This window comes from Galeopterus variegatus, unplaced genomic scaffold, assembly GCF_000696425.1.
Source record: "Galeopterus variegatus unplaced genomic scaffold, G_variegatus-3.0.2 Scaffold1428, whole genome shotgun sequence".
Taxonomy (NCBI): Eukaryota; Metazoa; Chordata; class Mammalia; order Dermoptera; family Cynocephalidae; genus Galeopterus; species Galeopterus variegatus.
The window spans coordinates 195,974-218,852 of NW_007727539.1; the positions used below are offsets into that span (position 1 = coordinate 195,974).

The window sequence follows — 22,879 nt, forward strand, 5'->3', positions numbered from 1 at the left end:
GGAAAGATTCCTTTAAGTAAAAAGAAATGTCTTTTTAAAAAATAATGTGAATCTCATTTCGTCACAGGCAAAACAGGAAGTATTTAATTAATGAATCCTCATAACTATTTATGGAAGATGGTAAAGTTTAAATCATTCTGGTCATAAAGAAATGTATTTGGTGCCCCTTTTAGCCACAGGATAAGTCATGAAATATGAAGTCATCTAACTCTCACCACACCTCTCCTGTACTGGATCCAACATGTTGGACTGAAGCCCCTTTGTTCCCTGTGGAGAGTCTGCCACCTCTGCAGACTTGTCCCCAGGAATGTCATTCTAGAAATAATCCAGCTTCTCTCTGGGGTCCATGAGTCACATACAGAAGTTAATTCATTGGAGCACCTGGCTTTTTTAGGCCCTTTGTAAACGCATTTCAGAAACCCTCATGACTCTCTGAAAGAAAGTCGGGTTCCACTTCAGTTTCTTTCCAGCTCTTGCTTCATTTCCTCTGTGCTTCCCCCACCACCTTTTATTTGGCTTTCATTGACAACCTTTACCTGCAGGCCTAGATCCCAATTCCTGAGTGATCCCAATTCCTGAGCTAGTGTTGCCTGAAGCTGGAAGTACACCAACAAAGCCTTATTAGCTCATCTACCCAGCTCCATTCATTCAGGTTTGGATTGACATCACACTCCACTAGACCATCCCCATCCTCTTTTCTGCTAACCACACTTGTGGGATATTGTGTGCCAATGACTAACTTGTATAATCTGTATCTTTTTTTTTTTCATTTTTAAAATTCAGTTTTTATATCAGAAGTAATAATTGAGTATATTTTCACTGTAAAACAACAACATAAAGCTGAAGTCCCCTTTGTTAACTGAGAATTTAATTTGCATTGCCATATAGCCTTTTGATTGTTTTTATAGTCTAGGATGTTTTTTAAATATAAGAAATACATGATTACAATAAGATTAAAACAATATAGAAGTATGAATAGTTCTGCCCCATTTCTGCTCCCTGTCCACTGTTAACAGTCTGATGATAGCCTTCCAGACCTTTGTAAAATGCATTTACATGCATGCAAGTATGTATATACTTAGGCAGATAGTGTTTTTTTATATGAATGAGATTTTTTTTAATGTCTTTATTGATCTTTATTGATATCCTTTATTTACTTACTATTGCCTAGCTTTCCGTGTCAGTACATTTAGTTTTACTTTGTTAACAGCTGGATAATACTCCATAGTTTGAGTGTGCCATATTTATTTAAACATTCCCCCACTGGGGCTGGCCAGTTAGCCCAGTTGATTAGAGCATGGTGCTGATAATGCCAAAGTCCAGGGTTTGGTCCCTATACTGGCCAGCCACCAAAAAAAATAAATAAACATTCCCCCATTGCTGGGCATTTGAATTGTTTCCTTTTTGGGGGATTGATTATTTGTTATTACAACAATGCATACTGAACATCTTTGCATATGTCTCTGTGTACTGTCCAAGAATGTCTCTAAGCTAGATACCTAGAGATACAATCAGTGGGTCGAAAAATGTACCCATCTTTTAAAATGTTATATTTTCCAAAATTTACAACTAAAGAATTAAACATTTTAACCACTATGTATTTCCCTTTCTTCTGCAGAGAGTTCTATCCTGGGAACTGACATTGACCTTCAGACTATAGACAATGATATTGTCAGCATGGAGATTTTCTTCAAAGCCTGGCTACATAACAGTGGAACAGACCAAGAACATATCCATCTTCTTTTTCCTTCACCATGTTTCAGCAACATTTCCAGAGCCAGAGATAATCCAAGTACACAACCTCCAAAAGATATATAGGCTGTGATTATCCTTGTCTAGGATTTGGACTCTAGAATGGTGATTCATCAGAAAACAGAGTAGTTGAGGTTTAGGGACTGGATGAGGATTGGATAAGGCTGTCTAGTGTTAAGCATGAGGGGTAAGAAGAGAAGCTCTAAACAGTGACCACAGTTAAAAGCTGAGCCTAATTAAGCCCAGCCAGCAAATGCCAGTTAGTTTTAGGGCAAAGTCTTAGGTACCTCAATGACAGGGCATTAGTTACTACATAAGAGCAGAGTGAATCATATATTTTCCTCAATAGTCTCATTTTTTTTTTTCCTTTTTGTCTTTTTTCGTGACCGGCAACGGATCGCAACCCTCGGTGTTGCTCCCGCACCTCGCTCAGCCAGTGAGTGGCCGGTCTGTATGTGGGATCCGAACCCTTGGCGGGAGCGCCGCCGCGCTTCCCAAGCAGCGCACTGTAGCAGTGCGCCACCGAGCCGGCCCAATAGTCTCATTTTTAACATGGCAAATATTATTGGCATTTTAATTTGAGACATGCTGGCACCTTAACAATATCAACAGGGCCTGTGGTGAAAGGAAGAGAACCAAGATTTATTAGAGATCTTCTTACTATGGAGGCACCAAGTTGAGGAAACAAAAGCAACTACAGAGAGAGGCTCCCAGGGAGGACAACCAGTGGCCCAAGACAATGTTTACAAAGCAGTTCAAGCAATCGTTGAAACTGAGAGATCAATCCAGTGCTCTAGGCGTGCCAGCAAGGTCCTAGATATTGTTCTGGCTGGTGGTGATACTACATTCCAGGTTCTACTAGGTGGTGCGAAAAAGGCTATTTCTAGTCTCCCATTCCCTTTGAAGGTTGGCTTAGGAACTGGGGTGGCAGGGTCTGCAGATGGGGCCATCAGTATAGCCTGCCACACTGAACTTGGGAAAGCTGACTCCTTAGGGCCCAGCTCCAAATGGTAGGGACCAAGGTGTGTCTTCTTTAGGGATGGGAGTTTGTACCCATTTTTCTCATTGAACAGAATATTGGTAATGGCCACAGAGATCATTAAGTGTTGAAGGCTGGACAACGTGATGTTAACTGGAGCCCTTCTCACAGGCTCTGACAGATACATATGGGGTTATTGCCTCCTCTGAGGGCCCTTTCTTGGCTATTAGCAGTATATTTGAGTTTTTATTTATGTCCCCTTTTCTTCAGCTGTAATAGAACTCTGCTGTGACTACTGTTTCTTTTAGACAGGGAAGAGCCCTTTGGGATAGGATTATGGTTTTCCAAGACTCTTTCTTTGTAGGGATAGCCATCAGGTCTCTTCCCCCTTCCCCAATTTCAATCTAGGGACAACTTAACTTGATCTTAATATGTCTTTCCTTTGTGCGTAAAATCTTCTTCTCAGTACCTCCATTTCACCCCTTTTGTCCAAGGCCAAAAGTACTAATTCCTCCCTGTCCCATCTTCTGGAATTCACTTATCTATTTTCCCCTATCTAAGGCAGCTTGCATCTTTATACAGAGCTAGTTTATAGCTAAAATTGAGCCTTCCCTCTGTGCCAAGCACAACATTAACTCCTTCACTTGCTTTATCCCATTTCATCTTTACACAACACCATGAGGCAGCTACTGTTACCATTTATCCTTGAATCTAAGATGCTATCAATTGTAATATACACCACCATTTTATGTACCACTAAGAAAGAAAATATTGCCAATTAAACATGACACAGTGCTTTCTTTGAGAGAGCTCTTTTAGGTTAGAGTAGCAAGTAAAGACTAAGAATGTCTGCCTGGCCAATGGTGATTGTAAGACACATATAGAGATGTTAGTATGTGGGGAAAAAAATGTGTCTTGACCAATTAAATACAATATTATCCCTGTTTTACAAATGAGAAAACTGAGACTTAGAGAAATTAAACACTTTCCCAGGGCTGCACAGACTAATAGCAGAGCCAGGATTTGAAGCCAGGCAACTCCAGGGTCCGCTCTTAACCCTTAGGATCAAAAATCAATATTTTGTACATTTGCCTCCAGAGTCTGGGGCTTTATTTACTACACTAACCTGCCTCACGCTGGGCAATTCTGAAAAGAAGGGCTAGAGATTCACTTCTCTCATTAGGAGGGCTATGGCCCTCAAATGCCAGGAACTCCTACAACCTGCCTTTCTTCCACTGTTTTATGGCATTTGCCCGTGGTGCTGATGAGAATTTCTCTAGCTTCTCTTCCCTCTTTCCAAGGATTTCAGCACCAGGGTCAGAGCCAGAATGTTCATCTCCATCTGTAATCATTTTTTGGAAATCTGTGGGTCTTCAGGGTGCATGGTAGAACTTAGATACAGACTGTAGTCAGCTATTCTGCTGGGAAGATCTTCACTGGAATCCACATGCTCAGGTACCTTTGAAATGAGGTCTGGGGAAATTAGACCTCCTCTAGGGTAGATAGATATGACCCACCTGAGATTTTAAACAACCACAATAAAGGTTATACTATAGTTATCTATTATTTTTAAAACTGATGCATTGCAATACATATGGATTTCTAAACATGTAGCTCATGACAAAAAAATGAAACAAAATAAAACAAAAAACCTGAGCTGTTCTACCATAGACTCTTGAGGAGTGCTCAGATGTTCGTGTTAACTCCTCCTGACAAGGTTCTCCACCCCACACCACCTACTTCTTTGGCTCCCTAGGGCCCTTCACCCCATCTCTAGGTGTTTCCTTAGAGGCCTCTCTCTGGAAGACAGAGTACAGTCATCTACAGATGAGTGCCTTTTCTTGGTCTTTGGTTTGAGGTCTGCCATCTCTGCACTTGGGCTCTGGGTGGCAAGAAGTGCACCTGGTTCTAGGTTTGAGCCCTGCTAAAATAGTTTTCCCAGCTTTGAAACACCCTGCTGAGACTACAGTTTGAGTAGTTCTCAGCCTTGGCTGTAATAGGAATCATGAGGAACTTTTAAAAATGTCTATATCTGGGCTCTACCACCAGAGATCCTGATTTAATTGGTCTGAGGTAGGACCCAGACATCAGTATTTTTTAAAAGTTCCCTGTGTGGGCCGGCCCGGTGGCGCACTGGATAGTGCGCCGCTTGGGAAGCGCGGCGGCGCTCCCGCCCGAGGGTTCGGATCACACGCACCCAAAAAAAGCTAGTAGGGAAACTTGCCAGAATTTGAACCCAGATCTGCCAAAACTCCAAAGTCAGACCATAATTGTGTCTCCCAGTGTGTAAATATCTATCAAATACTTTGTGCACATGTGTGAACATGCCAAACTTTGAATGATTTAAGTATAACCTGTATTTTAATACTTAGGACAGCATCATAAAATTAATTTCTAAATGAATATTGAAATTTATCCAGTTTCTATGTTTAGCAATTGGTGTTAATTTACCTCTCATAAGTGCTAGAAAGGTTCTACAATACCTCCTCCAGCCCTTTTATACTATTCAAGCTTTTTATTAGCCCTAATGTTGATTGCCTTCCCAGGGCATCTACTAGTTTGAGTATAATTTGTCTAATTAAATTTAAAGAAGAGATGTTTCAGGGAGCACCATTTCATCATTTCCTCTTAAACTCTATGCTGTGGACTTTAATGAGGACCTAAACCCCATCTTAACCCAGCCTTAGTTTCAGCACAGATGAGCTGTGCTTGTTAAGACAGTCTCCTGTGTGATTCTTACTGCAACAGCATTGAGAACCTCAGCCAGATGAACACAGCTGTCCAATTTTAAAGCCCAGGGACCAGAAACGGAGAAGTCATGCACAGAAGAAATGAGGGGAAGCTGGAGTCCTAGGCAAAGTCCTTCCTACTGACTTCCCGGGCTCTGGGACATAGCAGGCCAAGAGCCATCTCACCCAGAATTAATGTCTAGTTCTTATTCACTGGGCGCAGGAGGGCCAGCTGGATCTGACATCTGTTCTGCCACTCTTTTTCTTCTATGTTATTTCTACTTTTGTTTTTACCTCATGTTTCAGTTAATACAGTCATTTCACAAATCACCAACATCAACTACTAGCCTTCTCACAAGTACACAACATTTGTGTGTTTGTGGTCCCTGATGTACAATGGTTCGACTTACAATTTTTCAATATGCATTCAGTAGAAACCATACTTTGAGTACCCGTACAATCATTGTTTTTCACTTTTAGTACAATATTCAATAAATTACAAGATATTCAACAGTTGTAATGAACATGGTGTTAGATGATTTTGCCCAGCTCTAGGCTAATGTAAGTGTTCTGAGCATATTTAAGGTAGGCTAGGCGAAGCTATGATGTTGGGTAGGTTAGGTGTATTTAATGCATTTTTGACTTACTGTATTCTCTACTTAGGGGTTTATTGGGACATAACCCAATTGCAAGTTGAGGAGCATCTGTATTCACAAGTTTGTTATCAGTATTCAAACCAGATATACATTTTATTGAAAAACTTAATAATATCAAGAATTCAAGCCTAGTCCAACATAACATTGTATACTGTAGCATGTGAAGGTATCTGCTGAGCAGAAACTTAATACAGAAGCATGTAATACCTAGATGAATAACTCATACCTAGTCTCAGCCTTCCTCAGAACTGTTGTCTGATGCAGCAGTGATGCTCCAAGGCCCAGAAGGTTCTAGACTTAGGTTTCTTTGGGGAATTAAAAAATAAACTATTTCAGGAACTTATTCCTCCCTCTCTCCCCAGAATGTCCCTAGAAGAGCCCACAGAGAAACAGTAGCAGTCAGCTGACGGCCTGACTTCTGCTTTCCTGCTCTTCCTTCATCTGATCTGCAGTCTTGCCAAAGCTTAGCCGCAGGGAAGTAGCAGAGGCAAGATTTCCTTTTGTGATTGCCAAAAGGCTCTGCATATTTTGGCATTAGCTGCCTCCTCCACAGAGGATGCGTGTTCCTCAGCCTGGATCACAAGCTACGTCTCTCACCATGAGACAACTGCTCAGCCAGCCCAGAAGAAAAAAAAGTAAAAATCATGTCAGGCCCAGAAAATAAGTTAACTATTATGTAGAACAACAGACATACTGTAGGTTGTAGACTGGCTCAACCTTCCCAAACCATTTGTACTTTCCTCTTTCCACCCCCCTGCCTCATCCCATCCCTTGCTTGTCTGGTGGAAGTGGAATGGGTGGCAGATGTTGTCTCTTAATAGCATAGCCTAAGGTAACTTGTGAACCACAGTCCCTCCTCTGATGCTGCTTTTATTGTAGTGTGCCTGAAATGTGATCTCCAAGAGCGACTTCTCAGCCCTTCCCTGCTCCCTGGAACAGCTGATGGCTCCTTGAGAATGGATGACCCCAAGGGAGACTTCAGCACTCTCTACCACATGGCTTCCCAATCATCAGCCTCTCGTTACCAGCTCCAAGTGGTCAAGTATGGTCCAAGAGAACCTTCTCTGTTCATGCAAATGCTATTCTTACAGGTTCCATGGCTAGGAAGTCCAGAGATAGGCAGTATCTCTAAGTGCTAGGCAGGCAAGAGTCAGTTCTGAGGTGGCAGTTACAGGTATGTCATGAAAAACCAAGTCCAGGCTACTCAGCACGTGGAGGTCAGATGAGCAGATGGTGGAAGAAGTGCTGCAGTAGAACACTCTGAGGCTTGGAAACCCAGAAAGACTCTGAACACAGAGAAGAACAAGATCAGTGGGAAGTGTGTATCCATTCAGTAAATGTATATTGAATATCTACTTGTGTTTAGGCATGCGGACAGAGATCCAACCTCTAAGAAGCAAGTGGTTCATAAGATCTAACCCTGCCACCTCTCGTTTCTCTAAATTCTACAATTGCTGCTTTCAGGGGAACCAATTCTAGGGTAAAATTAGTAATGATGGCAAAGACTACTTTTAGTGCTTCCTGGTTCCTACCACAGTGTCATGCACAGGTTCCTGAGCTTTGAGAATCTACTGTGTGCCAGATACCATGCTAGATGCTGGCCAAAGATGAATAAATCACAGACCCTAAAAGTTTTCACGAAAGGGTCTTAGACTTAAGCTGAATTTAAGTGGATCTGGATAGAGGTTCTAGATATCACTGAGGAGTCTTTCACTGCCATTGTCTCTTCTCAGGGCTCTAAAATCTAGTGGAGTCTGTGAGTCATTGATGTATGGACTCCCATTCATCCTCAGACCCACAAGCTGTTGGCAGCTGGACTGGGATGAGCTGGAGACAAACCAGCAGCATTTCCATGCTTTGTGTCACAGCCTGCTGGTGAGTACCCATGTCCACAGGTGGGAAAGAAGAATAGTGTTAAAGTACCAACCACAGAAAAGCAGCTAATTCTACCCTAATCCCACACCTGCCTCAGCCCTCAAGAGGACAGAAAAAAAACTGGAAATACTCTGAAATTTAGAGGAAGAATGACTTGCCTTTGATAGTTTCATGCTATAGAAAATAATTCCTTGATTCAGTTATATAATACTAAACTTCAAACCTCTGATTTTGTAAATATATTAGTCCATTTCTGTTGCTTATAACAAAATACCTGGAACTGGGTAATTTGTAAGAAAACAAAATTTACTGCTTATAGTTTCAGAGGCTGGGAAGTCCAAAGTCCAAGGAACACATCTTGTGAGACTCTTCTTTGGTGGTGGCTTCACAGCAATGCAAGGGTCTCACATGGCAGGAAATGGCAGAGTGCAGAAAGAGACTCTCACATGTTCTCCTTTTAAAGCCCTTAGAACAATGCCCATGACCACCATTAAACTATCAATGTAATCACCTCTCCAAAGCCCCACCTTTCAATTACCATAATAGGATTTCCCATCCTCTTAACACTGTCACAGTGGGGACCAAGTTTCCAATACCTGGAACTTTGTGGGACACAATTTAAGCTTCAATGAGTTTGGGAGGACATTCAATCCATAGCAGTAAGCTTAATATTTAAATGGCAACAGGGGATTTTCCATAAGTAACTATATTTTAAAACCCACTTCCTTCCTAACACTGTGTTGGACATTATGGTTCATTTAAATGAAGAGCACCTGTTCATGCCAGACATTATGCTAAGCCTTAGATATCTATTCATTGGTGACATAATAGACATTATCTATAACCTTAAGAAACTTACTCTGTAATGGAAAAGACAGAAATATATATATTCTTAATCATGAGAAGTTTATAAAGGAAAAGAAGAGGCTGCTATCAGAGAGCCTGTCTGTGAAAGTGACATTTAAACTGAGACCTGCAAGATGAGTGGGAATTAGCCAGGTGGAGGGTGGCAGGAGGAGAATTCTAGGTGCAGTGAAAGGTCTATGCAAAGATACAAAGGCTAGAAAGAACCGAGAGAAGAATTAAAAACAGAAAAGCCATTGTGACTGAAATATGGAGCAAGGGAGAGCGAGGCAAAAGGTGGGGCTGGAGACATGAGCAGGAGTCAAATAGTGCAAAGCTCTGTAGGCCAAATGAAGGGTTCTGGACTTTATTTAAGTAGGAAAAGAAATAATGAGAAATGACATCATCTATTTAAGTTTTTAAAATCACTTGGGCAGAAATTTGGAAATGAACTAGCAGAAGCAAGCATGGAATCAAGAAAATGAGGTAGGAAGGCATTACAGTGGTCTAGGCAAGAGATGATGGTGGCTTGGACTAAAATGTTGAAAGTCAAAATGAGAAAAATAAACCAATTACAAAAGTATGTTAGAGAGAGAATCATCAGAACTTGGTGAGGAATTGGATGTAGGGAGTGAGAAAGCAAAACACAAATAACTGCTTGGTTTCTGACTTGAACAACTAGATAGATGTCATTCTCTGAAGTGGGAAGAATAAAAGAGCACACACATGAAACTAATGCAGCAGTAAAAATAAAACAACTGCAAATAGAATCCAAGGACAGATACAGAATAAAGGTTTGACCTAGTAGGATATGGGTGAGCAGGACAGCACAGCAACATGTCTCTTTTACTATCAGAAGCAGACTTCTTTTTTTCCTGTTTCAAAGCCCACACTCTCTTTCAAGTCCACCCACTGAGTTCCTGTTTCCTATCTGAAGAACATCCATCTCCTGTCTTTGCAGAGCAGAGACAGCACACTCGTTCTGACTTAGCACCCAACAGCTCAGTGTACTATTTACTCCACCCAATTCCTAAGAAACTCAGAGAGGAATATCACTTGGTAGGAATTTCTCCCAAGTGGCTTCAGTACATTCTTATAGTACATAATATTTTAAACAGCTAGTCAAGCAGAGAACTCAGAGAAGCCTAATTAAAGTGTTGGTCAAAGGAGAGGGTCTTTGTCACCTGAGTATAGTCAAATATAGACAGATTATGGTATTTCCTCCTGTTTTTTCAAATTCAAAATTTCATCAAAATGCTTTTCTTTGTCCATATTGTTCTATCTATAAAAATAAACCTTACAGCATATATCTGAAATAGATAGATTTCTTAGCTATTTAAAGAGACTAGCTTGAGACAGAGTGAGGGAGTCCCACTGAAACTCTTACATAGGGCTGGCCAGTTAACTAAGTGGTTAGAGCACAGCCTCATAACACTGAGATTACAGGTTCAGATCCCTGTATAGGCCCACTGCCCCCCCCCAAAAAAAATACATATATATATTTTAAACATACATTAGCATTTTAATACACTGCTAGAGGGAGTGTAAATTTTCTGTAAAATGATACCCTTCAACACTTTTGCTGGGAATGTAGCCCAAGAAAACAGTCAAAACACAGCAAAGATATATATACTAGTATGTGTATCTCAGTGTTATTTACAATGGTAAAAAATTGGAAACAATCTAAATGTCCTAAATAGAGGAATGGTTAAATCTAAATAGGGGAAAGGTTATAGAAACTATAATTCAGCCTAACAATGAAACATTATGTAGCCATTGAAAATAAGGAAGAGAAAGAGTATTCCCTTCCATCTGGGCTTATATACAGAAGATCAGAGTCTCCCTGCTACTGAACTCAGGGTTTGAAAATCTGTATTTACTTATTTATTTGACAAATATTTATTATATGCCAGGCATTGCTCTAGGGACAAAGAGACCTCTTCTTTATCAGTCCTCTCTCTTGGAAACTCACAAGTATGTGGTTGACCCATCACTTATAGATACACATTTTTTGGAGTAATTGTAAGTAGTAGTCACTTAACAAAGTGCTTTCATACTTTACCTCATTTAATCCTCACAGTACACTGTAAGGTAGGGATTGTTGTCCCTATTTTTACAGATGGAGAAAATGAGGCCTAAAGAGACCAAGTGACTTACCAAAGGTCACACAGCTACTGAAGCGGCCAAGTCAGAATTTGAACCTAGTTCTGTAGACTACGAAGCCCATGCTTTTAACTTATTTGCTAAATTCCCTACTCTGAATGTATCCAGATAAATACAGACTACAACACTATTCTCCCTTCACTTATACTCCATGCTTGCATCTTCACTGGACTTGAACTCACTTAAAGTGTCTGGGTACTCATAACAGCTCCTTACTCATCTTGTATTATTGTGCTCTCTATTCTGTCCCACATCATTCAGATTAAAGACTACTTTCCTATTCTGGAAAAGAGAGAAGCAAAATAGTGCTTAAGTGGCTCTTCCTTCTTGCTTTTCACATGACATCTCCAAGCAGCAAAAATCCTGAATGTCAGTTTGTAATAGAAGGAAGCATTTTTCACAAGCTTCAGCCCATTTATTCAACAACAAATATTTTTGCATACCTACTATGTGACAAGACTTATTTAGAATTTTAAGCTTCCTAACCCTGTTTTTACAAGTTTGCCACATTTCTTTAACTCCATCCTTGGTTTTGTATTCTTTCTTATACCTTTTTCAGATGTTCTTTTAAAATCTGATTCCAAGTCAGCTCCCTGTGTAACTCTCTTGTCTTCTGTTTCTTATTGCGATGGTTCCCCTCCAGCCACCTTCTCATTCTAACTTCTGCCTTTCTGTTAATAGCAGCACCACCATTGTCCAGTCACCCAGGCTTGAAACCTCAGTCCCTTTCAGTCATCTTACCTTTACACCCACTTCATCACTAAGTCACATCAATTTTCCTCTCACATATTTTTCCATGTGCCAGTGCCCACTCACTTACTAAGCCTTGCCTGTTCTCCCCTCATGATACCTACTGCATTTGTTTTCTCCTCTCCATTCTTATCACTATCCCAGATCAAACCCATTACTCTTTCCTTCAGTGTTGCAATAATCTCTTAATTCGTCTCAATGCCTTTAGTGTTTCCCCTTCCCAATCCATTTCACATACTGTTAAGATTAATCTTCTTGAAATACAGCAATGATTCTGCTGCTCCTCACCTTAAAAATATTTTGTGGCTTACTGTTGTTTATCCATAAAGTACATATTCCTCAGCCTAGTTTCCAAAGTCCAGCCTGTGTCCCATTATTCCCTTTCATGTACCATACACTCCAATCAAATGAATATACAACCCTTAAATTTCCTCACCTTTGAACCTTTGCTCATGTTGTCTCTACTCCATGCAGAGACCTGAAACATGTCTCCATGTTTTCAAATCCTTATCCAGTCCTGAAAGGCCCAGCTTAAAAGGTGCTTCTTCAATGAGACCTTTTCAGATTTGTTTATCATTAGACCTTTGTGTGCTCTGTTTCTTTTTAAATAAAAGCATATTTAAGTGTGTTTTTCAATATAGGATCCTATGATTTGGGTTAAAGTCTAAGATATAAATTTGACTACACAAATCCAGAATGACATAGTTGCCTTTTGCTGGTATTTCTACCACTTCCCCACTATACCAAACAATTCCTCAGCCTTGGTCAAATTTAGTTCCAGAGTAGAAACTCCCCCTTTGTTACCTCTCTTTTTGGAGGTGTCAAGGCAAGGCAGTTTTCTATTATGTTGTGATAAAATATAATTTCTATTGTCCAGGAAAAGCCTGGGCTCTGGAATCAGATGGCCCTAGGTTTCTGACAGCTTCATTATTTCCCAAATGTGTGAACACAGACAACATACTTAACCTCTCTAAGCATCGATGTATTCATCTATTTGTCTAACAAATCTAGTGGGGCCCATGTAGTTTAGTCTATGCACGAATGGCATATAAAGGAGCACTATCCAGAGGGCCAAAAGTAATTTTCAAATTAATTGTGCTTTCAAAGAATACCAAAATGGATCTAGTTCATGACCCACAATGATATTTCTCAAATTTTCTTCCTCCACTCCTCAATTATTTCTAACCTGGAGCTGTTCCTAAAGACTTACACACACACACACACACACACACACACACACACACACACACACACACACACCCCAAAAACCCTAAACTCTACATCCCCAGTCCCTGTTCCTCTCTTAATCTTCTTCCTCCCCTTCTCAGCCATATATTGTAAATTGACTTAGCCTCTCTGACATAGTCCCCCTCCCTCTCAGGTTCTATGGCTTTCTACCTACTTAAAATATCCAAAAAAAGAACTGATAAACCTTCTCCTTTCATGAGTAGAAGTGGAGTGTGGGAGAAGATAAGGAGGGAGAAGATGCATGACAGACACATTAGTAACTCTTGTCCCTGTCACATGTAAAATAGAGACAATAAAATATACTTCTTATGGTTTTTAAGATGATTAATATTGCATGTGTAAAGCACTAGCACATGTTTGACATATGATTTGCACATAGTGGTTGCTTAGTAGTTCTATTTCGTTTTTGTTTGTTTGTTTGTTTGTTTTTTGTTGTTTTCATTTTGTTTTGTTTGGGGTTTTTGCAGATTCTAATTCTCTGAAGAAATTCTCCATATTTTCCATCTATTTTCTTGAACATACTAATCATAGTTATTTTCAGGTTCTTGTCAGCCAACTCTAATAGCCTCCTGGATCACCTGTGGATTTGTTTCTATTATCTCTTTTTTCCTCTTGGTTTTCAGACACGTGATCCTGTCTTTTGGCACATCTGGCAATATTTTAGTGAGAGATGCACATTGTGTTTAAATAAATTGTAGAGGCTCCAGTTGGTGTTGGCTTCCTCTAGAAAGGACCCACCTTTCCCTGCACTAGGCAGATAGAGTGATGGCTGATCATCTTATTCCACACAGAAACTGTGCTGCGTCATGCTGGGCTGCAGTCCCGCTAAAGCTCAGTCCGCCCATGGTTTGTTCCTGGCCCTTCAGAGTTTTACACTGAAAGCCTGGTGTATTATGTGCATCTCCTCCCCTTGGAAGCTTCCAACTCTAATCACTGCTAAAACAAGTCTGCTAAAACACTCTATCTACATTTTGGAGGCTTCCTCCTTAAGTGTTTTTGCTTACTGCCCCATGCAGCCCTAGTATTTGCCAAATATATTGATGAGGGGAAAATTGGCTTCAGTCTCACCGCTCCCCACCACTAAGTCCCCACTAAAAGATTGGGTGATTTTTCTGTTCTCCTGCAAGTGCCTCAGCAGATAGAAATCCTGGATTCTCAGCCCCTCCCTCCCCCCCATCACCACTTCCTCCAGCCCAGAATCAACATATGCCCTCAGGGTAAAAACAGCTGCAATAATTTCCTCATCTCTTTGGATTTTTCCCTTCCTAGAGTCCTAGCTAATTCTAGTTCTCATTGCCTCAGCAACTTCTCACTGCCTTCAAACAAATGGTTTCTGTATATTATCCAGCTTTTCTGGTTGTTCTAGGCAGGAGAACCAGTCTGCCACTAGCCACTCCAACCCACTCAGATGCAGAAGAAGATGCTTATTAAGTGTTCATTTATCCCCCCTTTGCCATCTGGCTAGACATATATTTCATTTTCTAATTTACCCTCAGCCAGTTGGCTGGCTCCACCATGTTTTCATTTTTAGGTTCCTGCATTTCCCTATAAGTGTTTAAGTATAGCTTGGTTTATTCACTGCTGTCTCTTCCTCCACCCCTCATTTTGAAGTTCTTCTGAATAAAGTCCACACTGCCGTAATTAAATCCTAGTGATTAGTGCCAACCCACCAGGCCTTATCAACTATAAATGTTGTGTAACTTTTCAAACTACCTTTCACATATGCTCTAACCCTTAGCCAACTGTAGCCTTATGTGTTATTTCATCACCTAATTTTTTACTTGAAAATTGTTGTATCTTTCTGTCTTCCTCATAGATAATTTTCTTTTATTTGGGTATTTTAGTTCCTTTTCTTCAGAAGATGATCCCTTCATCAAGGCTTTTCCCAGTCTTTCCCCAAAAATGTGTTATCCACCATTCCCTTAAATGTCAACCTTAGATTAACCAGACCGTAAGAGAGCTATATGTTTTGACAGCATTCTTTGAAGCTTTTATAGATCTATATCTGAGAATTATTCAATTATTTTTAATTTAACAAAATTTAATAAATATTGATAATTATTAAGTATTTTTAATTTTAAAAATTTAACACTTCATGGTGCTTACTGTGTACCTGACACAGTTCTAAACACTTCACAAGTATTAATTTATTTTATCCCCATAACCATCTTATGAGGTAGAAATTATTATCACTATTTTACAGATGATAAAACTGAGGCCCAGAGAGTAAATGGTAGAGCCAGGATTGACCCCAGAAAGGCTGGCTCCAGGGTTCAAACATTAAAGCTCTCTGCAGCCATATGAAATTTAATTATCATATTGATTGCAGAAGCTCTCTGAAACATATTCACTACTCAGTAAGGAGCCACAAAACAGCTTCTCCCACACTTTATATCAGGAAAAACTGTAGGGCTCCCTTCTACCAAAAGTGAGTGTTTCATATTTCTGTGAGTTTATCTAATCCTGGCCCTATTATCAACCTACTCTTTTTTTACCTTTGTCCAGTCCTCTTATTTATTTTCTTTTTGTGATGCTGCATTTTTCTAAACTGGCATAACTGTTTTGTGGAATGTGGTAGGGAATAAATATATAAATAAGTAAAATTATTTTTTTCCAAGTCTTTATAAGAAGAATCTATCCATTGCCAGGAAAATATCATTTCAGTTACCAAATCCTGCTGTGTAGCTCAGTTATGTAGCTAATAATGACTCACTTTCCACATCCTCATTTCTGTTACAAAAGTCATGTCTGTGTGAACTAGAAAAAGAAATGAAAATACCACCTAGGTCTTTCAGTTTCCTACTTAAAATGTCAGAGTCTCATTCCAGAGCTTTACAGGCCATGTCTGCCCTAATTGGCTACATAAGTGATAGAATTCAAGGCAGGATATGTCCAGCAGGAGTCTAAGTACATAGGCAATGAGCTGGTTGGGCTGTAAATGGGTGGGGAAATGGAAAATCCTTGGTTATATAGACGAAAACTCAAGAATAAGAATCCGATCTGAGAGTGGGGTGATGGCAGGTCAGGAACCATTTTTTTAAAAAAAGAAAACAGAATGAGATTAGCATGCAGAGTCTGCAGGGGAAATAGACGAGTGTTGGACAGTGGCTAGTATGGGGTCAGCGGGCTTTCTGTGACCCAGTCTTGTCTACTCTTGCTTCATCTTTCACCAAGCCCCTTCCATCCTCCACTCCAGCCACACCAATAAACTACTAAATGTTTCCTGAACATACTAAACTGTTTCACACCTCTACACCTTTATTCATGCTGCTCCCTTCCCCTTACTTCTGTCCACCTGATAAATATCTACTCATTTTTTTTCCAGATTCTGTTTAAACGCCTTCATGATGAAGCCTTTCCTACCCACCCCCCCTCCACAGCCTGCTTCTACTCGTCTTTTTTGTCCTTCCTCACCTATGTACCTGTTGCCACATTTATCTTGACCTTCACAGCACTGATAAGCAGTATGAATTTGCACCATAACTCTCTGATGTAAGAAATGTCACATTACTATATTTTCTAAATCAAATTTACAAAATATTAGTTCCCAAGTGCCAGAAGGTTGACACTCTCAATATCTTTATGGGTCATATCGATGGATATGACCCCCTCTCCCACTAGGGTCATATCCAAAATCCTAGGGTCCCCAGAATCCCAGGGACTCAGCACAGTCCAGAAAATATAAGAAATGGCCCTTTGGTCTTCAACATACCTCCAGTAAAATGTTGAATAGAAGTGGCAAGAGCAGACATCTTTGACTTGTTCCTGATCTTAGGGGCAAAGCATCAAGTCTTTCACCCCTACATATGAGGTTAGCTGTGGGTTTTTTATAGAGGCTTTTATCAGGTTGAGGAAGTTTGGCTCTATTTCTAATTTGTTGAGAGTTTTCAATATGAATGGATGTTAGATTTTGTCAAATGTTGATTTTGCTTTGTATCCCTTTGCTGTAATAAGTCATATCCATGAATATAACTATATGCTGAGTCCTGTGAGTCCTCCTAGTGAATCACCAAACTTGGAAGTGGGCTTGAGGACCCCCAACACAGATTTATCCAGATTACCTATTTCTTCTTGAGTCAGTCTCAGTAGTTTATGTCTTTCTAGGAATATAGCCATTTCATCTAGGTTATCTGATCTGTCAGCATACAATTGTTTACAATATTCTCTTACAATCCTTTTTATTTCTGCAAGATCAGTAGCATGTCCCCTCTTTTATTTCTGATTTTAGTAACTTGGGTATTCTCTCCTCTTTACTTGATCAGTCTAGCTAAAAGTTTGTCAATTTTGTTTTTTTTAAAGAACGAACTTTTTGTTTTATTGATTTTCTCTATCATTTTTGTCTTCACTATTTTATTTATTTCCGCTGTAGTATTTTTTATTTCCTTTCTTATCTTTGCTTTAGGTTTAGTTTGCTCTCCTTTTTCTAATTTTTTAAGGTGGACAGTTAGTTTATTGATTTGAGATCGCCTTTATTTTTTAATATAGGAGTTTTCAGCTATAAATTTCCTTCTAAGCACTGATTTAGCTATCCATAAGTTTCGGTATGTTATATTTTCATTTTCATTTATCTCAAATTATTTTCCAATTTCCTTTGTGATTTCTTCTTTGATCCTAATTATTTAGGAGTATGTTGTTTAGTTTTCACATATTTGTCAATTTCCCAAATTGATTTTGTCATTGATTTCTAATTTCATTCCACTGTGCTTGGAGAAGATACTTCAGATGATTTCAATCTTTTTAAATTTACTGAAGCTTGTTTTAGGGCCTAACATGGTCTATCCTGAGAACTTCCAAGTTCATTTGAGAGGGATGTATCATCTGCTGTTTTGGGGCTTGAAATCCCTTTTGCCATCTTCACCTGATCCCCTTTTGGGATCCCCAGTGAGAGGTAGCACAGGAGTGGAAATTGTAGCTTCTTTTTCTGCACCTCCTGATCCTGCCTTTCTGGAGTGACAGAAGAAGCAAATGCCAAATTAACCTAATTCCTTCCTGATGCCCTTCCAGTTTCCAAAGACCCCAAGGTATGCATAACTTTTCCATACTAGCTGTGGTTTCTCTTCCTAAGTGCAGTATGCCAATGAAATGCGCCTCTTCCCATAAGCAAAGCAAAATGAATGCGAAAGCTCTTGCTCCTCCCCACCCTCAGTAGCTGCCTCTGAAGCACTCTCCTCCACTCAGGAGTTGGTCAGTGCTTCTTTAATTACATTGAATTTGGTCCCAGGCCATCATATTGATGGCAGACCAAGGGAATACTGGTTTGGTGAGATTAGAGCTTCTCCCTGCTAGAATAAACTCCCATCTGCCCTTCTGGTGAGGCCATGACAGTGCCTCTAAAATTATTCCTTCTACTCCTGTCTCAACCATACTCCTGGAAATGAGCAACTAGTCAAAATTCTAGTCAAAAGTTTTCAGCAACATTCAAAAATTCACAGTAACCCCACAATGTGGCAGGTATGAATTTGTTTCTTAACACTGAGGTGAAAGAAATGTCACACTGCCAGTTTTAGACCCTAGTATCTTGCCACACAGTGGCAAGATATTTCATGCTCAGTCAAGTCTTTGAAGGGTGACCAACCATACTGGTTTGCCAGTATGACTGAAGGGTTTCCTGGGATGCAGGACTTTTAGTGCTAAAAAACTGGCAAACTAGAATAGTTGTCATCCCAAATCTTGGACAAACATTAGTTTACAACCCTCCCCCTCACTATTTTATTAACTCCAACAGCACAAGGAATATGTCTAATGAATTTCTATGTATCCACACCTAATACTTGAAACATAATAGACAATAAATTTTTAATAAACTAATTCACAAATGCATGAACCAGTGTAAACTGAAGATTAAAATAATAATCCCAATCCTGAGCCTCATCAGAAGTAACTTGAGCCAATTGAAATGGAGTGCCCTGCAACTTCCTAGTTATCCCTTCCAGGCTTGAAGAGGCCATGACCTCAGAGCAGGGGCAAATTCCCCCCACGCACACCATGATTTCTATATAATTTATTCAAGTTTGATGAATTTGATAAGCATCAGGCAGACTTCCCACCACATTTTGAATCTATTCTTCAGAAAGACAGCACATCTCCAGATATAAGCAATATATTAAGAAAGCATGAACTTCTGAACCCATAAAGCTCTTAGCACAGTGCCCGGCGCCTGGTAAGCATTCTATTAATGTTTGTGATTATAATTATGATTGTGATTAATTTTCCCTTGCCCACATCATCTACCCCTCTCCTAAAACCTTTTAGTGAGGATACATCATGCCTCCAGAATTATCAGTCAAGTCCTGCCCCACAAGGATGTCACCAACCACTGGAACAGAGACATTAACAGGCTTCTTACCACTTGCTGGTATAGGAACTCCTCAGAGTTCTATGCTGAGTAGAATGATGACACTGCTTTAAAGTGTCCAGAGTCCTCCTCTCCCGCAGCACATTCACTCTGAGATATAACTCTTAACATTCCTTTTTTTTTTTTTTTTGGTGGTTGGCCTGTATGGAGATCTGAACCCTTGACCTTGGTATTATAACACCAAGCTCTAACCAACTGAGCTAACACTCCAGCCAGCCCTCTCTGAGGTGTAGTTCTAATGATACAGCAGGTGTTTTCTGCTTCCCTGTGTCACTTTCCACTTGTCTTCCACAAGACACTGATATTCTTCTTTACCCTTAAAAAATCTTATTTTTTTCACTTTTTGTCTTTCCTCTTAAATTACTTCTTCTAACTTTTCAAATAAGTTAGAGTGTAGAGCTATTGTATGTTCTTCCATCATATGTAGCAGACTGTTAATGTCTGTACCAGATGCAACTGATGATCACCCCCAGCAAGAGGACACAATTTACAGATTATTGTAACAGTTCTGACTCCATATTTCCTGGAGTTTTGTGGTTTTCCTTGAAAACCTACCACAGAAAATTGCCTCATTTCCATGCCTGATTTAAAAGGTTGCACCACCAAGGTCAAAGGTTCAGATTCCTGTACCGGCCAACAGCCCAAAAAAAAGGTGCGCCTACAAAATCTGCTCATAAGTCTGTTTGTCTCTTCTCCTTACCCATGCACTGACCTCTGTCATCTCCATGGCACATGGCAAAGTGCCACCCTTCTGTTCTACTGCACCCTTCACGCACAGAGTCACTGCCCCAGAATTCTGACCCTTCTTTTTGTCCTGGGATTGGCTGAGTTGATCTCAAGGGCCCTGTCCCCCACACATCTGTTGTACCAAAGTTTTCCTCTCCCTTCCCTCTCCTCCTCCTCTTGCTTTGCAGGCTGCTTTCACCACCTTCTTCTTAAACCCTCCATGGGCATTCTAGGGATATTCCCCAGTCAGCCCATTCTAACCCCAGTCATTAGCAACACAACCAGACCTTATCACCATCAAAATACGACCTGAATTTCTACAACACCCCAAATGAGTCTCTGTTTCAAAACTATTTTTAAGAATATAACTCTTAAAACCCCACATTTACCATTGAAGAGTCCATTAGACCCCTCTGGGATGAACACCTACTTTAAGTTAAAGGACATTTCTTAACTGTCTCACCATTGTTAACCCTTTTGTGTACTCTCTTTGGCACAGCCCAGACCAGGGAAGAAGAATAGTACCTTGTGATACTGGTTATTCAGGCAGGATGTCTCTCCCTCCCAGGGCCTAAGTGAAATGGCTCAGCCCTCCCTGACATCTCCAGAGGAACCCAGGGTAGTCTCAGTTGGGATTGATCCTCATAAAGTGCTAAAGACTGAAGATAAACCAGTATTTATGTATGTTCTTGTTTCAGAAAAGAGACTGGCTGCTGTTGGCCAAAGGGGGACCCCTGAGCCTAGGACACAGACACAGAGCCCCCGCAAACACCTTCTATGTGATAATGCCATCACGCTCCCTCACTCTGCTGGTGAAGGCGGTGGCCACGCGGGAACTGGTGCTGCCCAGTCCCTTCCCCTTGCTACCTGAGGACCCACCTGATGACAGCCTTAAAACTGTGGAGGCAAGTGGAGCCCAGATCTCATGGGACAGATACAGGGAAGGAAAGTGAATGGAGTTCAAGAAAGGGGTGAGGGACTAGATGGGGGAATGGAGGGAGGAAAGGTCCCAAGGGGTGTGATAAGAGGGTCAGAGAAGAAAGAAAGGATAGGAAATGAAGCCAGTGGAAGGAAGCAAATGCTTAGATTAAGGCAGCAGGATGAGGAATGAAGCAGAAGACTAACGAGGGAAATGAGGTTTGAGAAGAGAGAATTGGGAGAGAAAAGGGTCAGTGGTATAAGTAAATGACTGGGAACTAGTGCCATCCCGGAGAAGAATAAGACACACATGCCCACACACTCCTGAAATCTGATTAAAATGAGTACCAAGGGAAGCTGCTAAGGAGAAAAGGCAAAGTGTCATAGAAGGCAAACCCGGTAGCAGGCAAGGGTGAGTGGAGGCAGGGGAGGAAGTCACAGCACAGGCAGTTCCAGCTCCAGGTGATGTGCTAGATTCTCATGTGGTCTGGTCTGGTTTTGTCTTAGCGCTGGCTGGCTATCCTGCCCCCACTTCCCATCCCCACTTCCACCATGGAGAGGAGATTGTAAGGTTAGACAAGGGAGAGGAGTACATCTGGGAGGAAAGGGGAAGGAGAAGGCATGGTGGAAGGCAGAAGAAAAAAAAGAAGAGAGGAGGAGGAAGTAAAAGGAGATAACGATGAAATATGAACCTTCGTATTGGGTTTCATGTCTTCATGTGTTTATTTCTGTGTCCCTGAGTGTGTATGCGCTTGAGTCTCTAGATTGGTGGCAGCATATGTGTACCTTAGTGTGTGGATACATCTGTGCACATCTGTGTGATGGTGTGTTCATGTGGGTCTAATTCTTTTATATGTGTTTATGTGCATCTGTTTGTTGAGAAAAAGAGGAAAAGGCAGCCAATGTAGGCATCCAGAATAGGAAGGGCTTTGAAATGAGAGTCAGATGCAAAGGAGTGAACAGCTCTGAAGGTTATTTTCTCTTTTTTCTTCTCCTCCTCCTCCTCCTCTGGCTCCTCCATCCCTTCCTTGGATCTGGAGTCTGTATTTCCTCTGCTAATCTCCCCAGACCAACGGTGGGAGGGGTGGCTCTGGGCAGGGAGAAATGGAACAACATCGCTGCTGGATCACTGACTTACGTGCAGAAAGGACAGAGCCTGGGATTGTGCTCTCGGCTTGGCAGCCATGGGAATGCAGGCAGAGGTGGGCAGAAGTGTCAGTGGCTCGCTCAGCGTCTCACTTTGGGGCCAATGGTTCCTGGCACAGGATGTTGTGGCCGGAAAACCTGACTGCTCAGGAATGCTGTGCTCCCAAGTCCCTCCCTTTACACTCAGCTCACCTTGCAGCAGAACTCTGTGTACTCACCCTGTAGCCTGTGAGTACCCTCACCCTGCCCTGTAACCATGTAATCGAGGACACACCCTCCCTCAGCCGCTCACACTGGACCCCTTGTAACCCTCACAGCACTCCAGCTTCTCTCAGAACCCAGTGACATACTTCTCAAGGCCAGAGTGTTCAGTGTCCTTAACCTCTTGGGGTTGGTCCTACTTCTCGTACCCTTGCCTGACACCTCACAAGCACTCACCTCGAGCCAGAACCCCTAGTGAGCATCTATCTCATAGCCTTCACTGCAGCCTGGGTCTTAACACCTCCCCCAGCTTCTCACATTCCAGTGTCTCAGCCTGACATCTTGTGTTCTATGACCTCAAGTTCCCTGGATGAAGTTTCCTCCTCTCTTCCTCAGAGCATGCTGGACAGCCTGGAGCTAGAGCCCACTTACAACCCCTTGCAGGTTGGGAGCCATTTGTACTCACACCTGAGCAGCACCTTCGGCAAGCCTCAAGGGCGGCTCCACCCAAACTGGGAGAGTCGGGCCCTGAGAAAGG

At 41.2% G+C, this 22,879-nt stretch overlaps 1 protein-coding gene across 2 annotated transcripts in view; it reads left to right on the forward strand.

Moving 5' to 3' along the window:
* M1AP (meiosis 1 associated protein) overlaps positions 1-22,879 on the forward strand; it is an 87,432-nt gene that overhangs the window by 62,652 nt on the left and 1,901 nt on the right. The window contains exons 5-9 of one of the 2 annotated variants that reach the window (XM_008576921.1): positions 1,619-1,792; positions 6,996-7,158; positions 7,850-7,991; positions 20,775-20,981; positions 22,738-22,878. In XM_008576921.1, the coding sequence (XP_008575143.1) occupies positions 1,619-1,792; positions 6,996-7,158; positions 7,850-7,991; positions 20,775-20,981; positions 22,738-22,878 (827 nt within the window). The remainder of the gene's footprint in view (positions 1-1,618; positions 1,793-6,995; positions 7,159-7,849; positions 7,992-20,774; positions 20,982-22,737; position 22,879) is intronic. The other variant, XM_008576922.1, reaches the window with a different exon arrangement.